Genomic DNA, 17431 nt, shown 5'->3' with positions numbered 1-17431 from the left:
CTGAAGGCATCGAAACTATGACACCTGTGAAGTGAAAACCATTTCAGGTGACTACCTCTTGAAGCTCACGGAGAGAATGCCAAGAGTGTGCAAAACAGTAATCAGAGCAAAGGGTGGCTATTTTGAAGACACTACAATACAAAACATGTTTTAAATTCATGTCATGTACTTTTTTTGTTAAGTACATAACTCCACATGTGTTCATTCATAGCTTTGATGTGACAATCTACAATGTAAATAGTCATGAAAGTAAAGAAAACACATTGAATGAGAAGGTGTGTCCAAACTTTTGGCCTGTATGTATGTATATATATATATGTATGTATATGTATGTATATATATATATGTACCATATTTTTCCAGAGTAAAAGTCGCTCCGGAGTATAGGTCGCACCGACCGAAAATACATAATAAAGAAGGAAAAAAACATATATAAGTCGCACTGGAGTATAAGTCGCATTTTTTGGGGAAATTTATTTGATAAAATCCAACACCAAGAATAGACATTTGAAAGGCAATTTAAAATAAATAAAGAATAGTGAACAACAGGCTGAATAAGTGTACGTTATATGAGGCATAAATAACCAACTGGTATGTTTACGTAACATATTATGGTAAGAGTCATTCAAATAACTATAACATATAGAACATGCTATACGTTTACCAAACAATCTGTCACCCCTAATCGCTAAATCCCATGAAATCTTATACGTCTAGTCCAAACTCTGGCCCGCGGGCCAAATGTGGCCCGCCGTGTAATTTCACTTGGCCCTTGAGGCGATATCAAATTAACACTAAAGCTGGCCCGCCGATTATATATTGCGGCGGTGCCGCGGTAACACCGCATTCATTCATTCACCGCTAATTCTAATACTTGCCAACCCTCCCGGGAGTCTTCCAAACTTCAGTGCCCCACCCGAAAATCATCAGCCAGTCCAACGAGTGCTGGCCAAGTCACATAACATGTGCGGCTTCTGCACACACACACACAATTGAATGCAAGTCATACTTCTTCAACAGCGATACAGGTTACACTGAGGGTAGTCGAATAAAAAACTTTAAGACTGTTAGAAATGTACGCCACACTGTGAATCCACACCAAACAAGAATGACAAACACATTTCGGTAGAACATCCGAACCGCACCGTAACACAACATAAACACAACATAAACACAACAGAACAAATACCCAGAACCCTTTGCAGCTCTAACTCTTCCGGGACGCTACAAGGTGTGTGTGTGTGTGTGGGGGGGAGGTTTGGTGGTAGCGGGGGTGTATTTTGTAGCGTCCCGGAAGAGTTAGTGATGCAAAGGATTCTGGGTATTTGTTCTGTTGTGTTTATGTTGTGTTACGGTGCGGATGTTCTCCCGAAATGTGTTTGTCATTCTTGTTTGGTGTGGGTTCACAGTGTGGCCTATATTTCTAACAGTGTTAAAGTTTTTTATACCGGCACCCTCAGTGTAATCTGTATCGCTTTTGATGAAGTATGCGTTGCATTCACTCGTGTGTGCGTACAGAAGCCGCACATGTCTTGTGACTGGGTCTGAACGATGTTAGAATGGATGAAAAGCGGATGTGACAATAGCTCGAAGAGTACGTTAAAGGCAGTGCATTTAAGGCACGCCCCCAACACTGTGGTCCAATTGGACGAGATATAATGACTGATGAACACCTTCGTTCAATAATGAAGGTTGCCTCAGCTCAAAGCCTGAGCTCCGACATTAATGAACTAACATCCAAGAAAAGATGTCAGGTATCTGGCTTGGGCTCATAGATTAGATTAGTGTGTTGCAAACTGAGCAGTTTAAAGTCCTGAATGGTTGGTTTATTCATTGTTATTTTATTTTCTAATGTATTAGCCTGTGGAAAAAGTTAATGTTGATATTTACCTCAGAAGGCTGCAAATACAAAAGAGGCATTAAATGTTTTATTCCAATTGTATTTGATATGCCATTGACATTTTTTTATTATTATTATTATTATTTGAAACTCAATTTTGCATGTCCCTATAAAGTTATATAAGCCTTGCTTGTTCAATATTCAATGCAAAACTTGTTTGGGTCCCTGTTAAAAGGTTAATTTGTTCAACCTTGGCCCGCGGCTTTGTTCAGTTTTACATTTTGGCCCACTCTGTATTTGAGTTTGACACCCCTGGTTTAGTCTCTTACGTGAATGAGCTAAATAAAATTTTTTTTATATTTTACGCTAATGTGTTAATAATTTCACACATAAGTCGCTCCTGAGTATAAGTCGCACCCCCGGCCAAACTATGAAAAAAACTGCGACTTATAGTCTGAAAAATACGGCATATACATATATATATATATATATATATATATATACACACACACACGTACATATATGTATGTTTACACACACACACACACACACGCACGCACACACTTATTAGTTAAAGCGTACACACACCAGGTAGAGTAGTACAATTTTGTCATCACATTTTTATTATCTCCTAATTTTTTTATCTAGTTGTATATATACTTTTTGTATCAATGAATGCATTTCTTTTCTTACTATTTGTGTGTTGTTTTTTTAAATACGCTTGTGCTAAAATCTTTTTTATGGGTGAGTGAAAACTGAAGCTCGCGATGTCACGGTCAAAGCGTGGAAATATGGCACCGCCTTCGAAAACACAACAAAAATATTTCACAATAATTCCGACAAATTAAGTAGTATTTGGGTAAATTGTAATAATACTGATCTGGTGTGTTATTGACAACAACAACCCTATATCAACGGACCAGTCTTTTGAACGGTTCTTTGAAAATAACTGCTCTCAAAGAAGCCTAAATCAGGCAAGGCTTTGTCAGAATACAGGCCTGGTCATGACTTAGTTATCTTGTCAAGTCCTCCACAGGCCCAGCACCACAACTTTGTCTCTAGAAATCAGCAGAGTTGTGCTTGTGCCAGAGGCCTGCACCTGTTGCCCCAGTGGTGGCCACTGCCAAGCATTTGCTCCTCATCACTGCCACATATCAAATTAGCATGACCTACACTTCCAAACTCAGTCAGACAACTTTGCCAGATATCTTCGCCACTAGGATAGCTTCCTACAAGACTCTGCTGCGACGTTGTCAGACGGTAAAAGAGATGCGTATGAAAGAGTCGGTGCGTTGGGTGTGGCGAGAGAGTGCGCAGCATCACAGAATGCGGGTCACATTCTCCCTGTGGTTCTGTCATAAATCTGCTTACACAACATCAGACGTCTGCTAATATTAACATGCTGCATTGTACGTTGGTGCGTTCCCACAAGTACAACGTCAGCACTTGGCCTGGAAGATGCTTCACTTACACCCTGACCCAAAATGTACCGTATTTTCCAGATCATAGGGCGCACCGGATCATAAGGCGCACTGCCGATGAGCGGGTCTAGTCAGGTCTATTTTCATACCGTATTTTTCGGACTATAAGTCGCAGTTTTTTTCATAGTTTGGCCGGGGGTGCGACTTATACTCAGGAGCGACTTATGTGTGGAATGATGAACACATTAGCGTAAAATATCAAATAATATTATTGATCTCATTCACGTAAGAGACTAGACGTATAAGATTTCATGGGATTTAGCGATTAGGAGTGACAGATTGTTTGGTAAACGTATAGCATGTTCTATATGTTATAGTTATTTGAATGACTCTTACCATAATATGTTACGTTAACATACCAGTTGGTTATTTATGCCTCATATAACATACACTTATTCAGCCTGATGTTCACTATTCTTTATTTATTTTAAATTGCCTTTCAAATGTCTATTTTTGGTGTTGGCTTTTATCAAATACATTTCCCCCAAAAATGCGACTTATACTCCAGTGCGACTTATATATGTTTTTTTCCTTCTTTATTGTGCATTCTCATACCTGCCAACTTTTGAAATAAGAAAAACCTAGTAGCCAGGGTCCAGGGGCCGCAGGCCCCGGTAGGTCCAGGACAAAGTCCTGGTGGGGGGTTCAGGGGACGCAAAATGATTATTAGCATTGAGACAGGTTAAAATGTTGCTAAAACCATCACTTTTCTATCAGTCACAGTGACTTTTCAAAACAAAAATATTACAGCAAAAATCATATGGGTTGATTGACATGTTTATTCTGTAAGCTAACTTCAATAGTTTGAAATTATTTTGACAGTTAATGCCAGTTATCCTGTCAACCTTTCACAAGACTTCAATTTGTTAATTGAAAGTATAAACAGTATAAACACTTTTTACAGTAAACAAATGGTAAAACAGTACTAAACAATTCCATTAAAAAAAAATTGGTGTCATTATTAACTTTCTGTCCAGGATTGTATAATCTACTGCCTTGTTCAATTGTAAAAAATATTCTGTGCCTAAAATTCACATTTCTATCACAATTATCATACTGTAAACATGGTAAGCTAACTTCATTAAAATTAATAGTCCTGTCAATAGCATGGAATTACAATTCAAATGTAGTTTTTTTGTAAGCCTTTCAAAAGAATTCAAAATATGAAAAATTAATGAAAATTAATTTAAGCCATCAGACACTTGAAAAGTGGCACATCACATCTCTAATGTAATCATTTTAACTTTTCAACAGAAATAGCACTGCAAAAATATTAAGGACATACTTCTGTATTTTGGTAGTTATGCTGTCAATATTTAACAAGATTTCTTCAAATTGGACTTGAAAGCATAAATAGTATAAACACTTTTAACAGTATAACAGTACTAAACAATTCCAATAGATAACATTGGTGTCATTACCTTTTTGTGGCTAAAATCCAAATTTATTCTATCAGATTGATCATACTGCAAAAATGATATGGTAACTTTATGATAAGTTTACTTAATTAAAACGTTGAAAGTTTTCCACTTGTATCGCTAGCAACGGCATTAGACTTGTGTTTTTTTGTCCCAACGTGGTCTTTTACATCGCTAATTCCTCCGTGTCCGATCGAAAAATCTTGTCTGCACAAGGTGCAATTTGCGTAGTTTTCACCCTTTTTGGAACGGATAATTATTCCCGGATAGGCTTTTGAATATTCTTCACGGAATGACTGCAGTTTTCTTTTCGGTTTAAGACTCGTTTGCAATTTTTCTCCGGCTGATTCCATGATCGTTCGCTCGTTTGGAAACAATGGCAACTGGTGCCTCGTGCTTGGCAGCGGTGCTATAAATAGCCTCGCGCATGGCATTCCAAATGGCTCGATAGGAAGTTACGGGAAGCAGTGTCGATTGTCATTGTTGTTACGCGATTTCGTGAATAAAACTTAATTTTTTTATTTTTTTTTTAATTAATGAAAAAACGTATTTTTTATCACTGCAACCGTAACCCGGAATAGGTTGATGAAAACCGTACTAATTACGGGAAAACCGTAGTAGTTGGCAGGTATGCATTCTCGGCCGGTGCGACTTATACTCCGAAAAATACGGTATATAAGTCATATTATTATTATTTTTTTTTTTTCCAGGCAAATCATATAGTTGATGAAGATGCCCATAGCGGCTGTTCAGATTTACTTTACAAAAGAGAAGTGTAATAATAATAACAATAATGGATTCGATTTTATATCGCGCTTTTCTATTATTAGATACTCAAAGCGCTCACAGAAGGATACTTCTCTTGTTGCCTTATTTGTATTTGACTTTATTAAATGTATTTACATTATCATTTGGTGCAACACTGATATTTATTATTGATATATTGTTATTTACAGATAAATACTGACATTTTTATTTATATATTGTTATTTACAGATAAACACTGACATTTCTTATTGATGTATTATTATTTACAGATAAACACTTACATTTCTTATTGATATATTGCTATTTACAGATAAACACTGACCTTTATTATTTATACATTGTTATTTACAGATAAACACTGTATTTTATTATTGATACATGATTATTTACAGATAAACACTGACATTTATTATTTATACATTGTTATTTACAGATAAACACTGACATGTATTATTTATATATTAATATTTACAGATAAACACTGACATTTATTATTTATACATTGTTATTTACAGATAAACACTGACATGTATTATTTATATATTGTTATTTACAGATAAACACTGACATTTAGCCTAAAGTTCCTGAACTGGACAACAAATGAATGTTGCCTTAAAATTTCGCTTATCGGCCTGCCTGACTATCGTATTTTTCGTAGTATAAGTCGCTAATGTATTTACATTATCATTTGGTGCAACACTGACATTTATTATTGATATATTGTTATTTACAGATAAATACTGACATTTTTATTTATATATTGTTATTTACAGATAAACACTGACATTTCTTATTGATGTATTATTTACAGATAAACACTTACATTTCTTATTGATATATTGTTATTTACAGATAAACACTGACCTTTATTATCTATACATTGTTATTTACAGATAAACACTGTCTTTTATTATTGATACATGGTTATTTACAGATAAACACTGACATTTATTATTTATACATTGTTATTTACAGATAAACACTGACATGTATTATTTACATATTAATATTTACAGATAAACACTGACATTTATTATTTATACATTGTTATTTACAGATAAACACTGACATGTATTATTTATATATTGTTATTTACAGATAAAGACTGACATTTAGCCTAAAGTTCCTGAACTCGACTACAAATTAATGTTCCCTTAAAATTTCGCTTATCGGCCTGCCTGACTATCGTATTTTTCGGAGTATAAGTCGCACCGGAGTATAAGTCGCACCGGAGTATAAATCGCACCGGCCGAAAATGCACAATAAAGAAGGGAAAAAACATATATAAGTCGCACTGGAGTATAAGTCGCATTTTTGGGGGAAATGTATTTGATAAAGCCCAACACCAAGAATAGACATTTGAAAGGCAATTTAAAATAAATAAAGAATAGTGAACAACAGGCTGAATAAGTGTACGTTATATGAGGCATAAATAACCAACTGGTATGTTAACGTAACATATTATGGTAAGAGTCATTCAAATAACTATAACATATAGAACATGCTATACGTTTACCAAACAATCTGTCACTCCTAATCGCTAAATCCCATGAAATCTTATACGTCTAGTCTCTTACGTGAATGAGATCAATAATATTATTTGATATTTTACGCTAATGTGTTAATAATTCCACACATAAGTCGCTCCTGAGTATAAGTCGCACCCCCGGCCAAACTATGAAAAAAACTGCGACTTATAGTCCGAAAAATAAGGTACTAATAATCGATATCGGACCTGAAAAAAACATATGGGTCTATCTCTATGAAAGATACTTATGAGGTCTGCATGCAGCATATTTGGGGGATGAGGGTTACAAAACCCTGAACAAGTCAATGAGTCACCTCCAGATATGTGAGCTCTGCTCCCTGGTGAGTCCAGACGCTATTTTCATCTGCTTGTGTCATTTCTCCATCAACACCAGACGGACACACAAATGGCAAATCATGTTAACTGATGGCTACCATGTATGTATTACCCACTAAATACAGTCCAGCCTGTGTTAGAGGCCATCTGTCTATGGCGGCCACATAAATTTATCCCGCAGACAAAAGTCGTATTATCTCAGCAGGCACAAGACATTGATACAACGTTGATTACACGTACATGTCCTTTAAAATTGACTTTGCAAAAACATTGCAAAATAGTTGTATCTGTAGAGTGAGACAACGTTGATGTCCAACGTTGGTTCCATGTTGTTGGTTGGGAAATGACCAAATATCAATGGTCAAATCAACGTCCCAACCCAACATTGATTAAATATCGTCAAAAAGAATGTTGTTTCAACATTGTATTTGTGTTGTAGAATATTGGTTGGGAAATGACCAAAATTCGATGTCAAATTAACGTCACCGCCCAACATTGATTAAACATCGTCAAAAAGCATGTTGTTTCTACGTTGTATTTGTGTTGTAGAATATTGGTTGGGAAATGACCAAAATTCGATGTCAAATTAAAGTCACCACCCAACATTGATTAAACATCGTCAAAAAGCATGTTGTTTCTACGTTGTATTTGTGTTGTAGAATATTTGGTCATATTAAAAGATGACCAAATTTCAGTGGTCAAATCAACGTCACAACCCGACATTCAATAAACGTCGTCAAAAAGCATGTTTCAACGTTGTATTTGTGTTGTAGAATATTGGTAGGTAAATTACCAAATTTCAACGTCATATCAAAATCACAACCCAACATTGATTAAATGTTGTCAAAAAGCATGTTGTTTCAACGTTGTATTTGTGTTGTAGAATATTAGTTGGGAAAATGACAACATTTCAACGGTCAAATCAACGTCACAACCTGACATTGATTAAACGTCAAAAAGCATGTTGTTTCAACGTTGTATTTGTGTTGTAGAATATTGGTTGGGAAAGAACCAAATTTCAACGTCATATCAAAATCAGAACCCAACATTGATTAAACGTTGTCAAAAAGCATGTTGTTTCAACGTTGTATTTGTGTTGTAGAATATTAGTTGGGAAAATGACAACATTTCAACGGTCAAATCAACGTCACAACCTGACATTGATTAAACGTCAAAAAGCATGTTGTTTCAACGTTGTATTTGTGTTGTAGAATATTGGTTGGGAAAGAACCAAATTTCAACGTCATATCAAAATCAGAACCCAACATTGATTAAACGTTGTCAAAAAGCATGTTGTTTCAACGTTGTATTTGTGTTGAAGAATATGGGTTGGGAAATGACAAAAATTCAACGGTCAAATCAACATCAGAACCTGACATTGATTAAACAAAGTCAAAAAGCATATTTTTTCAACGTTGTATTTGTGTTGTAGAATATTGGTTGGGAAATGACCAAATTTCAACGTCATATCAAAATCAGAACCCAACATTGATTAAACGTTGTCAAAAAGCATGTTGTTTCAACGTTGTATTTGTGTTGTAGAATATTGGTTAAAAGATGACCAAATTTCAATGGTCAAATCAATGTCACAACCCGACATTGAATAAACGTCATCAAAAAGCATGTTTCAACGTTGTATTTGTGTTGTAGAATATTGGTTGGGAAATGACCAAATTTCAACGTCATATCAACGTCACAACCCAACATTGATTAAACATTGTCAAAAAGCATGTTGTTTCAGCGTTGTATCTGTGTTGTAGAATATGGGTTGGGAAATGACCAAATTTCAATGGTCAAATCATCGTCACAACCCGATATTGAATAAATGTTGTCAAAAAGCATGTTGTTTCAACGTTGTATCTGTGTTGTAGAATATTGGTTGGAAAATTACCAAAATTCAACGGTCAAATCAACGTCAGAAACTGACATTGATTAAACGTAGTCAAAAAGCATGTTGTTTCAACGTTGCATTTGTGTTGTAGAATATGGGTTGGGAAATTACCAAAATTCAACGGTCAAATCAACGTCCCAATCTGACATTGAATAAAGGTTGTCAAAAAGCATGTTTTTTCAATGTTGTGTTTGTGTCGTAGAATATTGGTTGGGAAAAGACCAAATTTCAATGGTCAAATCAACGTCACAACCCAACATTGAATAATGTTGCCAAAAAGCATGTTGTTTCAACGTTGTATTTCTGTTGAAGAATTTTGGTTGGGAAATGACCAAATGTGAATGTCATATCAAAATCACAACCCAACATTGAATAAACGTTGTCAAAAAGCATGTTGTTTCAACGTTGTATTTCTGTTGAAGAATTTTGGTTGGGAAATGACCAAATGTGAATGTCGTATCAAAATCACAACCCAACATTGAATAAACGTTGTCAAAAAGCATGTTGTTTTAACGTTGTATTTGTGTTGAAGAATATTGGTTGGGAAATGACCAAATTTCAATGTCAAATCAATGTCACAACCTGACATTGAATCAACTTCAACAAGTTCTCAACGTTGTTGTAATGTCTTGTGCCTGCTAGATACACCGTGTCTCATTTTGTATCCCCAAAACAGTTTTTGACTCCGTATGGCGACCACCGATATCAACATTTGCCGTCCGTGAAATTGATGATATGAAGAAAATAAGAATGTTCGCTCGCAATTCATGTTTGTTGTTTCTGTGCTGTAATTAATGCGTGTAATCAGGAACCAGCTGTTTTTGTAGCTTCATTGCAAACAAAACCTCAACTTTTTTGTTAGTTTTTTGAGAATTGCAGCAAGCTACACCACAAGAGCAACTCCCCTCTTTAAAAAAGGAAGCAAATTAGAACCTGGCAACTACCGACCTGTTTCTATTCTCAGTTCCATTTCGAAAGTAATGGAAAAAATAGTTTATGAACACGTCGATAGTTACCTTGCCACAAATAAACTCATGTAAAAATTCCAATCCGGCTTCAGAACTAACCACTCCACTGACACATGCCTTCTCTATCTGAGCGACCACATCAAACATGAGGTGGAGGCGGGCAAATACTGCAGCATGGTCATGCTGGACCTTCAGAAGGCCTTTGACACCGTTAACCACACTATACTGTTGGATAAGCTCAGAGCAATCGGATTTGATAAAACCTCATCGAACTGGATGCAATCTTACTTGGAGGGGAGGAAACAGGTGGTAAAGGTGAAAGGCACCGTGTCCCCCGCCAAGGCAGTATATTAGGGCCTTTACTGTTCCTAATATACATAAACAACATGTCATCAGCATGCGACTGTGAATTGTTCTTGTTTGCGGATGACTCGGCCCTGCTGGTATCCGGCAAGGACACGTTACAGGTGGAGAAAATCCTCAGTGCTGAACTCTGTAGAACATGCACCTGGCTCGCTGACAACAAGCTATCCATACATTTGGGTAAAACGGAATCCATCCTGTTTGGGTCCCAGATAAACCTTAAGAAAGTCAATGACTTCACTATAAAAGTGGGTGACATTGTTATCACCAGGAAGGATGAGGTCACCTACCTAGGTTCCATTCTAGAGGCTAATCTTTCCTGTGATGAAATGGCAACCAAGGTAATCAAAAAGGTCAACCAACGAACGAGATTTTTCTATAGAATCTCCTCTCTGGTCAACAAAAGCACCATGAAGATTCTGGCGGAAACTCTCGTTCAACCCTTTTTCCATTACGCATGCACCTCCTGGTACCCTAGCACCTCCAAAACCCTCAAATCTAAACTCCAAACATCCCAGAACAAGCTAGTCAGATTACTTCTAGACCTCCACCCCAGATCCCACCTCGCTCCTACCCACTTCTCCAAAGTGGGCTGGCTCAGGGTGGAGGACAGAGTAAAACAACTTGCACTGAGCCTAGTCTATAAAATCCGCTACACCTCCCTGATACCGAGGTATATGTCAAACTACTTCCTTAACGTAAATAACTGCCATAACCACACCACCAGGGGGAGCTCCACTAACCACGTTAAACCCAGATTCCCATCTAACAAAGGTCTTAACTCATTCTCTTTCTATGCCACATCAATGTGGAATGCACTCCCAACAGGTGTAAAAGAAAGGGCATCTCTATCCTCCTTCAAAACCGCACTAAAAGAACACCTCCAGGCAACTTCAACCCTAAACTAACACCCTCCCTTCCTCATCATACCTCCTCGGATTGTAAATAATCAAATGTAGTCACTTTTTCTTATAATTTCTGATCTCTCTCTCTGTGTCCAATACTTGCTGTACATATCCTACCAAGTCAGACCTACACTGTTCCAATGTCAATTTCTCTGATGATGCAATTGTTGATGACTGAAGTGTTGATACCAACCAAACTTAACCCCCCGCCCCCTCCATATCCCACACCCCGGATTGTCCATCCATCCATCCATCTTCTTCCGCTTATCCGAGGTCGGGTCGCGGGGCAGCAGCCTAAACAGGGAAGCCCAGACTTCCCTCTCCCCAGCCACTTCGTCCAGCTCTTCCCGGGGGATCCCGAGGCGTTCCCAGGCCAGCCGGGAGATATAGTCTTCCCAACGTGTCCTGGGTCTTCCCCGTGGCCTCCTACCGGTCGGACGTGCCCTAAACACCTCCCGAGGGAGGCGATCGGGTGGCATCCTGACCAGATGCCCGAACCACCTCATCTGGCTCCTCTCGATGTGGAGGAGCAGCGGCTTTACTTTGAGCTCCCCGCGGATGACAGAGCTTCTCACCCTATCTCTAAGGGAGAGCCCTGCCACCCGGCGGAGGAAACTCATTTCGGCCGCTTGTACCCGTGATCTTGTCCTTTCGGTCATAACCCAAAGCTCATGACCATAGGTGAGAACGGGAACGTAGATCGACCGGTAAATTGAGAGCTTTGCCTTCCGGCTCAGCTCCTTCTTCACCACAACGAATCGATACAGCGTCCGCATTGCTGAAGATGCCGCACCGATCCGCCTGTCGATCTCACGATCCACTCTTCCCTCACTCGTGAACAAGACTCCGAGGTACTTGAACTCCTCCACTTGGGGCAGGGTCTCCTCCCCAACCCGGAGATGGCACTCCACCCTTTTCCGGGCGAGAACCATGGACTCGGACTTGGAGGTGCTGATTCTCATCCCAGTCGCTTCACACTCGGCTGCGAACCGATCCAGCGAGAGCTGAAGATCCTGGCCAGATGAAGCCATCAGGACCACATCATCTGCAAAAAGCAGAGACCTAATCCTGCAGCCACCAAACCAGATCCCCTCAACGCCTTGACTGCGCCTAGAAATTCTGTCCATAAAAGTTATGAACAGAATCGGTGACAAAGGGCAGCCTTGGCGGAGTCCAACCCTCACTGGAAACGTGTCCGACTTACTGCCGGCAATGCGGACCAAGCTCTGACACTGATCATACAGGGAGCGGACCGCCACAATCAGACAGTCCGATACCCCATACTCTCTGAGCACTCCCCACAGGACTTCCCGAGGGACACGGTCGAATGCCTTCTCCAAGTCCACAAAGCACATGTAGACTGGTTGGGCAAACTCCCATGCACCCTCAAGGACCCTGCCGAGAGTATAGAGCTGGTCCACAGTTCCACGACCAGGACGAAAACCACCCCGGATTGTAAATAATGTAAACAATTCAAGTTATATACTGTGATGATTAACTTGTGTGATGACTGTATTATGATGATAGTATATATCTGTATCATGAATCAAGTGGACCCCGACTTAAACAAGTTGAAAAACTTATTGGGGTGTTACCATTTAGTGGTCAATTGTACGGAATATGTACTTCACTGTGCAATCTACTAATACAAGTTTCAATCAATCAATCAAAAACAAGCAGCTTGCTACATCAAAGCTGTGGGCTCGCAGGCTCAGGCGTGTCTTCCAATGTGTTGCGTAAGTAGATGTTTCACCAAGGTGCTCCAAATGACATTGCCACGACCTTCAGTTTCCAGTGACTCACCTCCTCTCGAGTACTTGCAGGCCGCTGGAGGCGGGCGGGTGTCCAGGTTCAGAGCGGCAGGTGGGGTGCCACTGGCCACGCTTCAAACGGGGGAAACATGGCGACACTACGGGAGAAACGGCGTTTTAGTGCGAGAGGTTGACCACGCTCACCCCGGGGATGGCATGTAGAGGACGGTCTTGACCTCCGCCAAGATGTGTCAGGGTGCAGCGGGTCGACCCTGTCAAGAGGACAAGAAGTCAAAACAAATCAAAGCCCTTTAATCTTCTCTGGAGAAGAGAACAAAGAACTGCTTTTAGCCACAAAAAAGTTGGGAAAAAAATACCTTATAATTTTTGCACTTAAGAAATGATTCTATGACTTTTTCTCCAGACTTCTGTTTGTTTGATGTTGTCATTACTGCCACAAGTGGTGGAAGAGTGTATTACAACCATACAGACCACAACTTTGTTGCATTTTTGCAGGCTAATATTAGGGATGTTAAGATGGCACCAAGTATCAAAATTCATGATTTTGGAGGTTGAAACAAACAAATGTAGCTAAAAAGCTAGTATAAAACGTTAGCATAATGACATAGTGTACTTCTAAGATATACTTCTATGGTTAAGAACCACTGGTATAAAGTACAAAACCCAAAAGCAGTGAAACTGTCACGTTGTGTAAAAGGTAAATAAAAACAGAATACAACGATTTGCAAATACTTCTCAACTTATATTCACTTAAATAGACTGCAAAGACAAGATATTTCATGTTCACACTGAGAAATAATCATGAACTTAGAATTTAATGGCAGCAACACATTGCAAAAAAGTTGTCACAGGGGCATTTTTACCACTGTGTTACATGGCCTTTCTTTTTAACAACACTCAGTAAACGTTTGGGAACTGAGGAGACACATTTTTTAAGTGGAATTCTTTCCCATTCTTGCTTGATGTACAGCTTAAGTTGGGGTCTCCTTTGTGCTATTTTAGGCTTCATAATGCGCCACACATTTTCAATGGGAGACAGGTCTGGACTACAGGCAGGCCAGTCTAGTACCCGCACTCTTTTACTATGAAGCCACGCTGTTGTAACACCTGGCTTGGCATTGTCTTGCTGAAATAAGCAGGGGCGTCCATGATAACGTTGCTTGGATAGCAACATATGTTGCTCCAAAACCTGTATGTACCTTTCAGCATTAATGGTGCCTTCACAGATGTGTAAGTTACCCATGCCTTGGGCACTAAAACACCCCCATATCACAGATGCTGGCTTTTACACTTTGCGCCTAGAACAATCCGGATGGTTCTTTTCCTCTTTGGTCCGGAGGACACGACGTCCACAGTTTCCAAAAACAATTTGAAATGTGGGCTCGTCAGACCACAGAACACTTTTCCACTTTCCATCAGTCCATCTTAGATGAGCTCGGACCCAGCAAAGCCGCCAGCGTTTCTGGGTGTTGTTGATAAATGGCTTCGGCTTTGCATAGTAGAGTTTTAACTTGTACTTACAGATGTAGCGACGAACTGTAGTTACTGACAGTGGTTTTCTGAAGTGTTCCTGGGCCCATGTGGTGATATCCTTTACACACTGATGTCGCTTTTTGATGCACTACAGCCTGAGGGATCCAAGGTCCATAATATCATGGCATACGTGCAGTGATTTCTCTAGATTCTCTTAACCTTTTGATGATATTACGGAGCGTAGATGGTGAAATCCTTAAATTCCTTGCAATAGCTGGTTGAGAAATGTTGTTCTTAAACAATTTACTCAGGCATTTGTTGACAAAGTGGTGACCCTCGCCCCGTCCTTGTTTGTGAACGACTGAGCATTTCATGGAAGCTGCTTTTATACCCAATCATGGCACCCACCTGTTCCCAATTAGCATGTTCACCTGTGGGATGTTCCAAATAAGTCTTTGATGAGCATTCCACAACTTTCTCAGTCTTTTTTGGCACTTGTGCCAGCTTTTTTGAAACATGTTGCAGGCATCAAATTCCAAATGAGCTAATATTTGCAAAAAATAAAGGTTTTCCAGTTCCAACATTAAATATCTTGTATTTGCAGTCTATTCAATTGAATATAGGTTGAAAAGGTGCCAACTTCACTGGTTTTGTACTTCCGTCAGGACGTCTCTCAGCCATTCTCATGGTGTTTGATGGCGCTATCTGTCTTGTTTCCTGTTGATTAGATAGCATCTAAAACGTTTATGACTCAGTGCAATCCCTCTGCTGAAAATTGTGTCCATGCAGGAAACACATTGTCCTCAGCCAAGGACATGATCACATACTGTATATTGCAACACAAGTATTTACTTCTAGGTATTTGCTAGAGCCGTGTACGTTATTGACTACACACACAATATTATTACAACACAATTGATTCATGTTTCAAAGGGATTTGTCAAGAACGTGCAGTTGTCATTTAAAACAGCTTACCTGCGTTATTTTAATAAAGACAAACACTCACCGCCGGGGGGGAAATATGTATGCTCTTTGTGATGTTATTGTGCTAAAGAATTTATAATAAACGCTTCATATAAGTACGATTCAGTCGGTGAATTGACAGTATGTTTACTCAGCTGTGAGTTTTGAAATGTATCCCGAAGGTGATCCCGTCGTTGCTGAAGTCAACTAAGTTAGTCCTTTCTGTGTGCTTGTCTGTGCTATGGTTTCTTTCTTCAGCACTTGCTTCCATTAAGAGTCATGAAAGCTGCTAAAAGCAATCTAATGTAGGTCAACATACAGTCTCGATCAAAAGTGTACATACACTTGTAAAGAACATGATGTCATGGCTGTCTTGAGTTTCCAATCATTTCTACAACTATTATTTTTTTATGATAGAGTGATTGGAGCACATACTTGTTGGTCACAAAAAACATTCATGAAGTTTGCTTCTTTTATGAATTTATTATGGGTCTACTGAAAATGTGAGCAAATGTGCTGGGTCAAAAGTATACATACAGCAATGTTAATATTTGCTTACACGTCCCTTGGCAAGTTTCACTGCAATAAGGCACTTTTGGTAGACATCCACAAGCTTCTGCATTAATTTTTGACCACTCCACTTGACAAAATTGGTGCAGTTCAGCTAAATGTGTTGGTTTTCTGACATGGACTTGTTTCTTCAGCATTGTCCACACGTTTAAGTCGGGACTTTGGGAAGGCCATTCTAAAACCTTCATTCTAGTCTGATTTAGCCGTTCCTTTACCACTTTTGAGGTGTGTTTGGGGTCATTGTCCTGTTGGAACACCCAAATGCGCCCAAGACCCAACCTCCGGGCTGATGATTTTAGCTTGTCCTGAAGAATTTGGAGGAAATCCTCCTTTTTCATTGTCCCATTTACTCTCTGTAAAGCAGCAGTTCCATTGGCAGCAAAACAGGCCCAGAGCATAATACTACCACCACCATGCTTGACGGTTGTCATGGTGTTCCTGGAATGAAAAACCTCACCTTTTCTCCTCCAGACATATTGCTGGGTATTGTGGCCAAACAGCTAAATTTTTGTTTCATCTGACACCACATGGATTAGACCTGGGCATTCTGCGGCCCGTGGGCCACATCCGGCCCTTTGTGCGTCCCTTTCCGGCCCGCGTGAGGCCAATCATAAATTACAAAATCAACTGAAAAAAGTATCTATGTCAAGTGTGCAATACAACGGTGCTGCTTTTGTTTTGAAAAGTGTTATTTGTATTACTTCCGTGTGGACGTATGCTTCGACTTAGACTTCCTTTTTATTGTCATTCAAATTTGAACTTTACAGCACAGATAAGAACGAAATTTCGTTACATAAGCTCATGGTAGTGCAGGATAAAAAAAGCAATAAGGTGCATATATAAATAAATATATATAATATATATATATATAAAATAAATAAATATATATAAACATATATAAATAAATAAATAGATTACTGTACAGATAAATATATTGCACTTTTTCACATGCGTCCACGTTTATGGATGTATGTTGTATTGTCTTTTTTATTCCAGCGAGTTAATCCATTTTGGGGGGAGTTGAGGGGATCATTTAATTATGATGCGTTCAAGAGTCTTACGGCTTGAGGGAAGAAGCTGTTACAGAACCTGGAGGTTCTGCTTCGGAGGCAGCGGAACCTCTTTCTAGAGTCCAGCAGTGAAAACAGTCCTTGG

General features: G+C 39.1%; 1 protein-coding gene across 1 annotated transcript in view; it reads right to left on the bottom strand.

Moving 5' to 3' along the window:
• LOC133606884 (uncharacterized) overlaps positions 1 to 17431 on the bottom strand; it is a 116902-nt gene that overhangs the window by 6933 nt on the left and 92538 nt on the right. The window contains exon 5 of the mRNA XM_061961276.2: positions 13302 to 13407. Coding sequence (XP_061817260.1) covers positions 13350 to 13407 — 58 coding nt within the window. The 3' untranslated portion in view covers positions 13302 to 13349. The remainder of the gene's footprint in view (positions 1 to 13301; positions 13408 to 17431) is intronic.

This window comes from Nerophis lumbriciformis, linkage group LG05, assembly GCF_033978685.3.
Source record: "Nerophis lumbriciformis linkage group LG05, RoL_Nlum_v2.1, whole genome shotgun sequence".
Taxonomy (NCBI): Eukaryota; Metazoa; Chordata; class Actinopteri; order Syngnathiformes; family Syngnathidae; genus Nerophis; species Nerophis lumbriciformis.
The sequence above is the reverse complement of the archived record's forward strand: the minus strand, read 5'-3'. Positions and strand labels throughout refer to the sequence as shown.